At 39.1% G+C, this 13,304-nt stretch overlaps 1 protein-coding gene across 3 annotated transcripts in view; it reads left to right on the top strand.

Annotated features, from left to right (window-relative positions):
• inpp5d (inositol polyphosphate-5-phosphatase D) overlaps nt 1-13,304 on the top strand; it is a 70,935-nt gene that overhangs the window by 3,816 nt on the left and 53,815 nt on the right. For all 3 annotated transcript variants that reach the window (XM_062039461.1, XM_062039460.1, XM_062039462.1), the window contains exons 4-5: nt 6,575-6,710; nt 6,787-6,931. In XM_062039461.1, coding sequence (XP_061895445.1) covers nt 6,575-6,710; nt 6,787-6,931 — 281 coding nt within the window. The remainder of the gene's footprint in view (nt 1-6,574; nt 6,711-6,786; nt 6,932-13,304) is intronic.

Consider the following 13,304-nt stretch of genomic DNA (forward strand, 5'->3'; position numbering starts at 1 on the left):
TAAATTAAGTCTGTGTTACTTAGAATATGTTCCCCTAGTGTCCAAATAACTCTAAATGAAGTCTTTGTTACTTAGAATATGTTCCCCTAGTGTCCAAATAACTCTAAATTAAGTCTTTGTTACTTAGAATATGTTCCCCTAGTGTCCAAATAACTCTAAATTAAGTCTTTGTTACTTAGAATATGTTCCCCTAGTGTCCAAATAACTCTAAATGAAGTCTTTGTTACTTAGAATATGTTCCCCTAGTGTCCAAATAACTCTAAATTAAGTCTGTGTTACTTAGAATATGTTCCCCTAGTGTCCAAATAACTCTAAATTAAGTCTGTGTTACTTAGAATATGTTCCCCTAGTGTCCAAATAACTTTAAATTAAGTCTTTGTTACTTACAATATGTTCCCCTAGTGTCCAAAAAACTCTAAATTAAGTCTTTGTTACTTAGAATATGTTCCCCTAGTGTCCAAATAACTCTAAATTAAGTCTTTGTTACTTAGAATATGTTCCCCTAGTTTCCAAATAACTCTAAATGAAGTCTTTGTTACTTAGAATATGTTCCCCTAGTGTCCAAATAACTCTAAATTAAGTCTTTGTTACTTAGAATATGTTCCCCTAGTTTCCAAATAACTCTAAATTAAGTCTGTGTTACTTAGAATATGTTCCCCTAGTGTCCAAATAACTCTAAATTAAGTCTGTGTTACTTAGAATATGTTCCCCTAGTGTCCAAATAACTCTAAATTAAGTCTTTGTTACTTAGAATATGTTCCCCTAGTTTCCAAATAACTCTAAATTAAGTCTGTGTTACTTAGAATATGTTCCCCTAGTGTCCAAATAACTCTAAATTAAGTCGGTGTTACTTAGAATATGTTCCCCTAGTGTCCAAATAACTCTAAATTAAGTCTTTGTTACTTAGAATATGTTCCCCTAGTGTCCAAAAAACTCTAAATTAAGTCTTTGTTACTTAGAATATGTTCCCCTAGTGTCCAAATAACTCTAAATTAAGTCTTTGTTACTTAAAATATGTTCCCCTAGTGTCCAAATAACTCTAAATTAAGTCTTTGTTACTTAGAATATGTTCCCCTAGTTTCCAAATAACTCTAAATTAAGTCTGTGTTACTTAGAATATGTTCCCCTAGTGTCCAAATAACTCTAAATTAAGTCTGTGTTACTTAGAATATGTTCCCCTAGTGTCCAAATAACTCTAAATTAAGTCTTTGTTACTTAGAATATGTTCCCCTAGTGTCCAAATAACTCTAAATTAAGTCTGTGTTACTTAGAATATGTTCCCCTAGTGTCCAAATAACTCTAAATTAAGTCTGTGTTACTTAGAATATGTTCCCCTAGTGTCCAAATAACTCTAAATTAAGTCTGTGTTACTTAGAATATGTTCCCCTAGTGTCCAAATAACTCTAAATTAAGTCTGTGTTACTTAGAATATGTTCCCCTAGTGTCCAAATAACTCTAAATTAAGTCTGTGTTACTTAGAATATGTTCCCCTAGTGTCCAAATAACTCTAAATTAAGTCTGTGTTACTTAGAATATGTTCCCCTAGTGTCCAAATAACTCTAAATGAAGTCTGTGTTACTTAGAATATGTTCCCCTAGTGTCCAAAAAACTCTAAATTAAGTCTTTGTTACTTAGAATATGTTCCCCTAGTGTCCAAATAACTCTAAATGAAGTCTTTGTTACTTAGAATATGTTCCCCTAGTTTCCAAATAACTCTAAATGAAGTCTTTGTTACTTAGAATATGTTCCCCTAGTGTCCAAATAACTCTAAATTAAGTCTTTGTTACTTAGAATATGTTCCCCTAGTGTCCAAATAACTCTAAATTAAGTCTTTGTTACTTAGAATATGTTCCCCTAGTTTCCAAATAACTCTAAATGAAGTCTTTGTTACATAGAATATGTTCCCCTAGTGTCCAAATAACTCTAAATTAAGTCTTTGTTACTTAGAATATGTTCCCCTAGTGTCCAAATAACTCTAAATTAAGTCTTTGTTACTTAGAATATGTTCCCCTAGTGTCCAAATAACTCTAAATTAAGTCTTTGTTACTTAGAATATGTTCCCCTAGTGTCCAAATAACTGTAAATTAAGTCTTTGTTACTTAGAATATGTTCCCCTAGTGTCCAAATAACTCTAAATTAAGTCTTTGTTACTTAGAATATGTTCCCCTAGTGTCCAAATAACTCTAAATTAAGTCTTTGTTACTTAGAATATGTTCCCCTAGTGTCCAAATAACTCTAAATTAAGTCTGTGTTACTTAGAATATGTTCCCCATACTAAAGGGTTACCAAAAACATATAACTTTGTCTTGAATTTGAAAAAAACAATTTTATTTTTCACTAAAGAAGGGTTCGGTGAATGCTGGTGGGGTTCGGTACCTCCAACAAGGTGAAGAACCACTGGACTAGATCGTACCAGACAGAAGTGAAACTGGAGACTGTTTACAGACAGGGTAGAACAATGGCGGGAGCTGAACTAGTGAGACCAGGTGACACTGAAGACCAAAACCTGGAGGAAGACGAGCAGACAGTCAGGAAATAATGTAGTCATTGGGAAAATGGTGGGTTGTGCAATGAGTTGGGGAAGAGTTCCGCCTCAGTTGTTCAGGTATCTCGGGGTCTTCCTCCCGAGGAGGACCATCCTGACTTGGACTGGAAGCTAACTTTATTGTCATTGCACTTAAAAAGTACAACTAAATTTGTTTTCAGTACAACCGTCCGAAATCATTCCATCCATGCATCCATCTTCTTCCGCTTATCCGAGCCCAGACTTCCCTCTCTCCAGCCACTTCGGCCAGCTCTTCCCGGGGGATCCCGAGGCGTTCCCAGGCCAGCCAGGAGACATAGTCTACCCAACGTGTCCTGGGTCTTCCCCGTGGCCTCCTACCGGTCGGACGTGCCCTAAACACCTCCCTAGGGAGGCGTTCGGGTGGCATCCTGACCAGATGCCTGAACCACCTCATCTGGCTCCTCTCCGTGTGGAGGAGTAGCGGCTTTACTTTGAGCTCCCCCCGGATGGCAGAGCTTCTCACCCTATCTCTAAGGGAGAGCCCCGCCACGAGGCGGAGGAAACTCATTTGGGCCGCTTGTACCCGTGATCTTGTCCTTTCGGTCATAACCCAAAGCTCATGACCATAGGTGAGGATGGGAACGTAGATCGACCGGTAACTTGAGCCTTCCGGCTCAGCTCCTCCTTCACCTGATCGATACAGCGTCCGCATTACTGAAGACGCCGCACCGATCCACCTGTCGATCTCACCATCCACTCTTCCCTCACTCGTGAACAAGACTCAGAGGTACTTGAACTCCTCCACTTGGGGGAGGGTCTCCTCCGCAACCCGGAGATGGCACTCCACCCTTTTCCGTATGTCCGAAATCAGGTATAAAGGGGTAGACAGAACAGGAAGAGGCGCATTCTAATAGGTTTGTCTACTCTAGTTGTCCCTTCTGGTCCTTAATTGTGTCATAATATAGCTTTGCATATCGAGATGTTATCCAGTTTGCGATTTAGTTCAGAAATCGCTACAGTCTTAGTGCCCACAGCCCTACCCATCCCATCAATCGTTTGTAGGGTACCTTGAACGGCTGCAAGCATCTTCCGAATTTCTCGATACACCAAAGCAACGCTTACCCCAATCAGCAGATGTCCTGTTGTCACGATTCCGAATCGGTAGATGTCTTCAAGTTCCTTGACTGGAAGAATCTCTGCAGGCACACGGCCCTCCACTTCTCCCAGGAGTCCATCGGGTATCCAGCGACTAACGTTCCGTCGGGACAGACAAGTTCCCCCCGACCCGAGCTTCGCGTCAATAGCGTTGAGAGGCCAGTTGATCAATTCCGTTGTGCAAGAGAGTTAAGAAGCAAAAACAGGAGAGAAAGGGAGAGGGAGGGAAAGCATCCGCTTTTGTTGAGAACCAGAGAGAGAAAAAAATGAATTAGTCCTTTTCCGACTGTAGGGACTTTTTGGAGTTCCTATAACCTTTTTAATCCCCTGGCCGTTTTTCGTCGTGTTCCGACATACGGGAACTAGGGACTGAACTCAGATCCTATAACCATTTTAGCCCCTGCTCTGAGGCAGGGTCTAAACTGAGTCCCATAGGAACTAAAATACGTAGGTGATTGGTTGAACTGACAAGACTTGCCGGATATGCGCTTCTCCTAACCCCAACACAGACCCGCCATTTTTTTAAAAGTCCCACAGAGTTGTTTACGAGATCGCAACAGCAACAGGAAAAATGGACACAGCCAACAAGGAGGTCAAAGCTCTCCACAGAGGAGTTTCAGCGGGTAGGGTAGCCTCCGAGGTCTCCATTCTTGCTTGTGTTGTTTCTCTGTTCACTTTTGGCGGGAGTGTTGTTGGTTGTTTAGCACTGGTAGGTGAGACGCTAAAGTAATACGTCACGGGTCGTAGGCGGATATGCGTAACACATGTTTCTTACCAAGGTCCCCAGCATCCCCAGCCATGTGTGAACGTGAAAAGGAAAAGTCCCTATGGGGAAGGGTAGTTCCTATAACTAAACTCGAGTGTGGTAGTTCTTCCCGAGAACTAGTATATGCGAATCCGGCTATTGATGGATGGATTGGGGCAGTAAGCCACTGCCGTCGTTACACCTAAGTCTAAGGACAACCACAGTCAGTCAGCATGGGCTCCCACCACTCCTCCTTCCGGCTCTGAGTACAGGGGCCTGGCAGGGTCCTCAGCCCTTTCCTGTCCTCAGTGTACGCCCATGACTGCACGGCCACCCATAGCACCAATGCCATCAGAGGTGGAGAAGAGACGGCATACTGGTAAGGAGGTTCACAGGCTGGCGGAGGGGTGCACAACAACTTGTTCCTGAAGACCAAGGAGACGGTCGATGATCAATGATAGTAGGCAATACTTGGACACCATGAGTGAAGAGACTAGGAGGAGCTTTAACAATCAATTTCATCTACATTTCGGGCCGGTACCAGACTTGCCGACACACATAACATAACGGAGACATGAAAGACTTGGATGCTGGTTCACAACTTACTGTTTTAGGGCAGAGCAGAACAGGTGGTTGTCCGACTTAACCGAAGTCTACCCAAATCTAGGACTTTAGGCAGTGGTTATGTATAAGTCTTGACCATTTATAGTATGGTTCCCTTGGGACTTCTTCAGTATTTGCTCTTTCCTCAGCAAATACTATCGTTAGAGAGAAATAAATATATCCCTCAGCTACAAGAGGTAGGCAGGGAAGGTGTGGAGAGGGTCAAAACATTTCAGTGTCAGAGGAACTGACTTGGGGGTAGAATACAAACTGCCTGGTTTAAAAGGCAGACCAGCGACTGTACTGCTTGGGGCCGGTTCTTACGGCATGAATGGTGTATTTCAATAAATACAAGTAGGCAGGAGCTGAAACTGAACCTGAACCTCAACATGTTTTGGAGACAAGCTCACAATTTGTCTACGGAGGTTCTCAGTCCTTTCATTCTCAGGACTTTCATTCCATCGCAACTGGACTGTTTGGTTTGTCTTATCTCATCCGAGTAGACTTCATCAGTTCATGATCATAGACGTAGCTTGGTCAGAGCTAGTCTTAGACCTAGATTGGTCCGATCTAGTTTGAGACTCCGATTGGTCAGATCTCTCCGACCTGTATGGCTCTCTTCCCAGCTCTCCAGAAACACCCAAATCAGAATCTTCAATACAAATGTAAAACCTGTCCTTCTTTATGGCTGTGAAACCTGGAAAACCACCAAATCCATCATCCATAAACTACAAGTGTTTATTAACAACTGTCTGAGATCGGTAGGTTGGAGTTCAAATCCCAGCCGAGTCATACCAAAGACTATAAAAATGGGACCCATAACCTCCCTGCTTGGCACTCAGCAACAAGGGTTGGAGTTGGGGGTTAAATCACCAAAATGATTCCCGGGCGCGGCGCCGCTGCTGACCACTGGTACTTTAATCTTAATCTTAATCTTAGGTACATACTGAGGATTTGGTGGCCCAACAAGATATCGAATGTAGACCTGTGGAGATGCATGAACCTAGAGCAAATTCAGAATGAAATCAAAAGCAGAAAGTGGGGATGGATCGGCCATACAGAAAGTGGGGATGGATCGGCCATACACTTAGGAAGGATCCGAGAAACATAGCAAGACAAGCCCTGGACTATAAACCTCAAGGCAAGAGGAAGCCAGGGAAACCAGAATTCAACTGGAGGCGGTCCACTCTTGATGAACTGACCAAGATGGGGATCCCCTGGCAAGAAGCGAAGACCATCGCGCAGAAGAGAGTGAGGTGGGGATCTAGTCTTTGACTTAGATTGGTCAGCTCTATCCTAAGACTTAGATCAGATCTAGTCTTCCCTGACTCCTCAAGGGGCCTCAATTGATTCAATTTGGACTTTGTGGATACTTAGAAAAACAAGTTAGGGTACGGCTGGTGTGAAAAGTCATTTCTAACCCAACTGTGGGATAGGGAAGTCCAAACATCTCTCCGTAGACTTTTCTGTCTCAAACCCGACCCGGATAGGTGGAAGCAAATAGCTGGTCCTTCAGTTTCTGACAACTAAGAAGTCCAAGAAAGAAAACATTTTCTTCCCCGCAGGCATCAGAGGGAGTTCCTATCAGGTTCTTCTCCATGCTGCCGGAGTTGGTGGAGGCGTACCAAAACCCTAGCATGGGCCTTATCACACACCTGCAGTATGCTGTCCAAAGGGAGGAGGAGCTGGAGGAGGAACCAGGTCCAAGGCCTCCAAGCATCATCGTGCGTTTCTGTCCAATCAGCGGCAATCCTTGTAAACGTGATTTCTCCTCCAGAAAACAAGGACCTTCCACCACAGCTCCCACCCAGGGACTTCCCGGCCGGAGAAGTGAAAGACGGGGCCACCAAGTCGTGTGAGCAGGGCCACAAGGGACTGTCAGAGACCTTCTTGATGAGACTGCAGCACATGGACATGTCCACGTATGTTCAACCTCAGCTAAGACCTTATGATCCAGCCAGGACCAGTTCTAGGCTTGTTATGGCTAGGAAATGATATGTCATTTTAATACATATATTTTTACCAAACAACAATGTTAGCATGCTCACTGTTAGCATGTTAGCATTTGAGCTGTATGACTTATGTCTAAGTGCAGTGCGTAGGAGCATGACAGATGCTAACATGCTAACATAAGCATTTTAATTTTGTTGGTATAAACCTATGAATCATGGATGTTAACATTAACATGCTAATGTTTCATGCTAGCATTTTACCACATTTTGTTGCTATAAACCTATGAAACATTGATTTTGTTGTTTGGCGCCATATTGCAAGTATGCTAATGTTTCCCATGTTAGCATGCTAACGTTTTATATTGGCATGCTAACAATACAGTTCAATGTAGCGCATTTTGTACGTTTAATCCTAAAAATAATGGATTTTGATCGGTATGCCACCTGTTCGCGTTTTAACATGTTAATGTTTTATGCTAGCATTTTGCTAATTTTCTTGATATAAATCCTGGATTTTGTTGGTTGGCGCAATCTTGCATGTATGCTAATGTTTCCCATGTTAGCATGCTAACGTTTTATGTTGGCATGCTAACAATACAGTTCATTGTAGCGCATTTTGTACGTTTAATCCTAAAAATAATTGGATTTTGATCGGTATGCTACCTGTTCGCATTTTAATATGTTAATGGATGGATGGATGTTTTATGCTAGCATTTAGCTAATTTTCTCGATATAAACCTAAAAATTCTGGATTTTGTTGGTTGGCGCCATCTTGCAAGTATGCTAATGTTTGCCATGTTGACATGCTAACAAAATAGTTGAATGTAGTGAATTTTGTACGTTTAGTGCTAAAAATAATGGATTTTAATCGGTATGCTACCTGATCGCGTTTTAACATGTTAATGTTTTGTGCTAGCATTTAGCTAATTTTCTTGATATGAATCTATAAAGCCTGGATTTTGTCGGTTGGCGCCATCTTGCAAGTATGCTAATGTTTACCATGTTAGCATGCTAACGTTTTATGTTGGCATGCTAACAATACAGTTCAATGTAGTGCATTTTGTTTGCGTTTAATCCTGAAAATAATGGATTTTAATCGGTATGCTACCTATTCGCGTTTTAACATGTTAATGTCTTATGCTAGCATTTAGCTAATTTTCTCGATATGAACCTAAAAATTCTGGATTTTGTTGGTTGGCGCCATCTTGCAAGTATGCTAATGTTTGCCATGTTGGCATGCTAACAAAATAGTTGAATGTAGTGAATTTTGTACGTTTAATGCTAAAAATAATGGATTTTAATCGGCATGCTACCTGTTCGCGTTTTAACATGTTAATGTTTTGTGCTAGCATTTAGCTAGCTTTCTTGATATAAATCTATAAATCCTGGATTTTGTCGGTTGGCGCCATCTTGCAAGTATGCTAATGTTGGCATGCTAACAATACAGTTCAATGTAGTGCATTTTGTACGTTTAATCCTGAAAATAATGGATTTTAATCGGTATGCTACCTGTTCGCGTTTTAACATGTTAATGTTTTATGCTAGCATTTAGCTAATTTTCTTGATATACATCGTGGCTTTTGTCGGTTGGCGCCATCCTGCAAGTATGCTAATGTTTGCCATTTTGGCATGCTAACAATACAGTTCAATGTAGCACATTTTGTACGTTTAATCCTAAAAATAATGGATTTTGATCGGTATGCTACCTGTTCGCGTTTTAACATGTTAATGTTTCATGCTAGCATTTAGCTAATTTTCTTGATATAAACCTATAAATCCTGGATTTTGTCGGTTGGCGCCATCTTGCAAGTGTGCTAATGTTTGCCATGTTAGCATGCTAACGTTTTATGTTGGCATGCTAACAATACAGTTCAATGTAGTGCATTTTGTACGTTTAATCCTGAAAATAATGGATTTTAATCGGTATGCTACCTGTTCGCGTTTTAACATGTTAATGTTTCATGCTAGCATTTAGCTAATTTTCTTGATATGAATCTATAAATCCTGGATTTTGTCGGTTGGCGCCATCTTGCAAGTATGCTAATGTTTGCCATGTTAGCGTGCTAACGTTTTATGTTGGCATGCTAACAATACAGTTCATTGTAGCGCATTTTGTACGTTTAATCCTAAAAATAATTGGATTTTGATCGGTATGCTACCTGTTCGCGTTTTAACATGTTAATGTTTTATGCTAGCATTTTGCTAATTTTCTTGATATACAGTAAATCCTGGATTTTGTTGGTTGGCGCAATCTTGCATGTATGCTAATGTTTCCCATGTTAGCATGCTAACGTTTTATGTTGGCATGCTAACAATACAGTTCATTGTAGCGCATTTTGTACGTTTAATCCTAAAAATAATTGGATTTTGATCGGTATGCTACCTGTTCGCGTTTTAATATGTTAATGGATGGATGGATGTTTTTTGCTAGCATTTAGCTAATTTTCTCGATATAAACCTAAAAATTCTGGATTTTGTTGGTTGGCGTCATCTTGCAAGTATGTTAGTGTTTGCCATGTTGACATGCTAACAAAATAGTTGAATGTAGTGAATTTTGTACGTTTAGTGCTAAAAATAATGGATTTTAATCGGTATGCTACCTGTTCGCGTTTTAACATGTTAATGTTTTGTGCCAGCATTTAGCTAATTTTCTTGATATGAATCTATAAAGCCTGGATTTTGTCGGTTGGCGCCATCTTGCAAGTATGCTAATGTTGGCATGCTAACAATACAGTTCAATGTAGTGCATTTTGTACGTTTAATCCTAAAAATAATGGATTTTGATTGGTATGCTACCTGTTCGCGTTTTAACATGTTAATGTTTTATGCTAGCATTTAGCTAATTTTCTTGATATAAATCGTGGCTTTTGTCGGTTGGCGCCATCTTGCAAGTATGCTAATGTTTGCCATTTTGGCATGCTAACAATTCAGTTCAACGTAGCGCATTTTGTACGTTTAATCCTAAAAAATAATGGATTTTGATTGGTATGCTACCTGTTCGCGTTTTAACATGTTAATGTTTTATGCTAGCATTTAGCTAATTTTCTTGATAAAAACCTATAAATCCTGGATTTTGTTGGTTGGCGCCATCTTGCAAGTATGCTAATGTTTGCCATGTTAGCATGCTAACGTTTTATGTTGGCATGCTAACAATACAGTTCAATGTAGTGCATTTTGTACGTTTAATCCTGAAAATAATGGATTTTAATCGGTATGCTACCTGTTTGCGTTTTAACATGTTAATGTTTTATGCTAGCATTTAGCTAATTTTCTTGATATAAATCGTGGCTTTTGTCGGTTGGCGCCATCTTGCAAGTATGCTAATGTTTGCCATTTTGGCATTTTGTACGTTTAATCCTGAAAATAATGGATTTTAATCGGTATGCTACCTGTTTGCGTTTTAACATGTTAATGTTTTATGCTAGCATTTAGCTAATTTTCTTGATATAAATCGTGGCTTTTGTCGGTTGGCGCCATCTTGCAAGTATGCTAATGTTTGCCATTTTGGCATGCTAACAATTCAGTTCAACGTAGCGCATTTTGTACGTTTAATCCTAAAAAATAATGGATTTTGATTGGTATGCTACCTGTTCGCGTTTTAACATGTTAATGTTTTATGCTAGCATTTAGCTAATTTTCTTGATAAAAACCTATCAATCCTGGATTTTGTTGGTTGGCGCCATCTTGCAAGTATGCTAATGTTTGCCATGTTAGCATGCTAATGTTTTATGTTGGCATGCTAACAATACAGTTCAATGTAGTGCATTTTGTACGTTTAATCCTGAAAATAATGGTTTTTAATCGGTATGCTAACTGTTTGCGTTTTAACATGTTAATGTTTTATGCTAGCGTTTAGCTAATTTTCTTGATATAAATCGTGGCTTTTGTCGGTTGGCGCCATCTTGCAAGTATGCTAATGTTTGCCATTTTGGCATTTTGTACGTTTAATCCTGAAAATAATGGATTTTAATCGGTATGCTACCTGTTCGCGTTTTAACATGTTAATGTTTTATGCTAGCATTTAGCTAATTTTCTTGATATAAATCGTGGCTTTTGTCGGTTGGCGCCATCTTGCAAGTATGCTAATGTTTGCCATTTTGGCATTTTGTACGTTTAATCCTGAAAATAATGGATTTTAATCGGTATGCTACCTGTTCGCGTTTTAACATGTTAATGTTTTATGCTAGCATTTAGCTAATTTTCTTGATATAAATCGTGGCTTTTGTCGGTTGGCGCCATCTTGCAAGTATGCTAATGTTTGCCATTTTGGCATGCTAACAATTCAGTTCAACGTAGCGCATTTTGTACGTTTAATCCTAAAAAATAATGGATTTTGATTGGTATGCTACCTGTTCGCGTTTTAACATGTTAATGTTTTATGCTAGCATTTAGCTAATTTTCTTGATAAAAACCTACAAATCCTGGATTTTGTTGGTTGGCGCCATCTTGCAAGTATGCTAATGTTTGCCATGTTAGCATGCTAACGTTTTATGTTGGCATGCTAACAATACAGTTCAATGTAGCGCATTTTGTACGTTTAATCCTGAAAATAATGGATTTTAATCAGTATGCTACCTGTTTGCGTTTTAACATGTTAATGTTTTATGCTAGCATTTAGCTAATTTTCTTGATATAAATCGTGGCTTTTGTCAGTTGGCGCCATCTTGCAAGTATGCTAATGTTTGCCATTTTGGCATTTTGTACGTTTAATCCTGAAAATAATGGATTTTAATCGGTATGCTACCTGTTCGCGTTTTAACATGTTAATGTTTTATGCTAGCATTTAGCTAATTTTCTTGATATAAATCGTGGCTTTCGTCGGTTGGCGCCATCTTGCAAGTATGCTAATGTTTGCCATTTTGGCATTTTGTACGTTTAATCCTGAAAATAATGGATTTTAATCGGTATGCTACCTGTTCGCGTTTTAACATGTTAATGTTTTATGCTAGCATTTAGCTAATTTTCTTGATATAAATCGTGGCTTTTGTCGGTTGGCGCCATCTTGCAAGTATGCTAATGTTTGCCATTTTGGCATTTTGTACGTTTAATCCTGAAAATAATGGATTTTAATCGGTATGCTACCTGTTCGCGTTTTAACATGTTAATGTTTTATGCTAGCATTTTGCTAATTTTCTTGATATAAATCGTGGCTTTTGTCGGTTGGCGCCATCTTGCAAGTATGCTAATGTTTGCCATTTTGGCATTTTGTACGTTTAATCCTGAAAATAATGGATTTTAATCGGTATGCTACCTGTTCGCGTTTTAACATGTTAATGTTTTATGCTAGCATTTAGCTAATTTTCTTGATATAAATCGTGGCTTTTGTAGGTTGGCGCCATCTTGCAAGTATGCTAATGTTTGCCATTTTGGCATTTTGTACGTTTAATCCTGAAAATAATGGATTTTGATCGGTATGCTACCTGTTCGCGTTTTAACATGTTAATGTTTTATGCTAGCATTTAGCTAATTTTCTTGATATAAATCGTGGCTTTTGTCGGTTGGCGCCATCTTGCAAGTATGCTAATGTTTGCCATTTTGGCATGCTAACAATTCAGTTCAACGTAGCGCATTTTGTACGTTTAATCCTAAAAAATAATGGATTTTGATTGGTATGCTACCTGTTCGCGTTTTAACATGTTAATGTTTTATGCTAGCATTTAGCTAATTTTCTTGATAAAAACCTACAAATCCTGGATTTTGTTGGTTGGCGCCATCTTGCAAGTATGCTAATGTTTGCCATGTTAGCATGCTAACGTTTTATGTTGGCATGCTAACAATACAGTTCAATGTAGCGCATTTTGTACGTTTAATCCTGAAAATAATGGATTTTAATCAGTATGCTACCTGTTTGCGTTTTAACATGTTAATGTTTTATGCTAGCATTTAGCTAATTTTCTTGATATAAATCGTGGCTTTTGTCAGTTGGCGCCATCTTGCAAGTATGCTAATGTTTGCCATTTTGGCATTTTGTACGTTTAATCCTGAAAATAATGGATTTTAATCGGTATGCTACCTGTTCGCGTTTTAACATGTTAATGTTTTATGCTAGCATTTAGCTAATTTTCTTGATATAAATCGTGGCTTTCGTCGGTTGGCGCCATCTTGCAAGTATGCTAATGTTTGCCATTTTGGCATTTTGTACGTTTAATCCTGAAAATAATGGATTTTAATCGGTATGCTACCTGTTTGCGTTTTAACATGTTAATGTTTTATGCTAGCATTTAGCTAATTTTCTTGATATAAATCGTGGCTTTTGTCGGTTGGCGCCATCTTGCAAGTATGCTAATGTTTGCCATTTTGGCATTTTGTACGTTTAATCCTGAAAATAATGGATTTTAATCGG

Source organism: Entelurus aequoreus, linkage group LG27, assembly GCF_033978785.1.
Source record: "Entelurus aequoreus isolate RoL-2023_Sb linkage group LG27, RoL_Eaeq_v1.1, whole genome shotgun sequence".
In the NCBI taxonomy this organism is placed as follows: Eukaryota; Metazoa; Chordata; class Actinopteri; order Syngnathiformes; family Syngnathidae; genus Entelurus; species Entelurus aequoreus.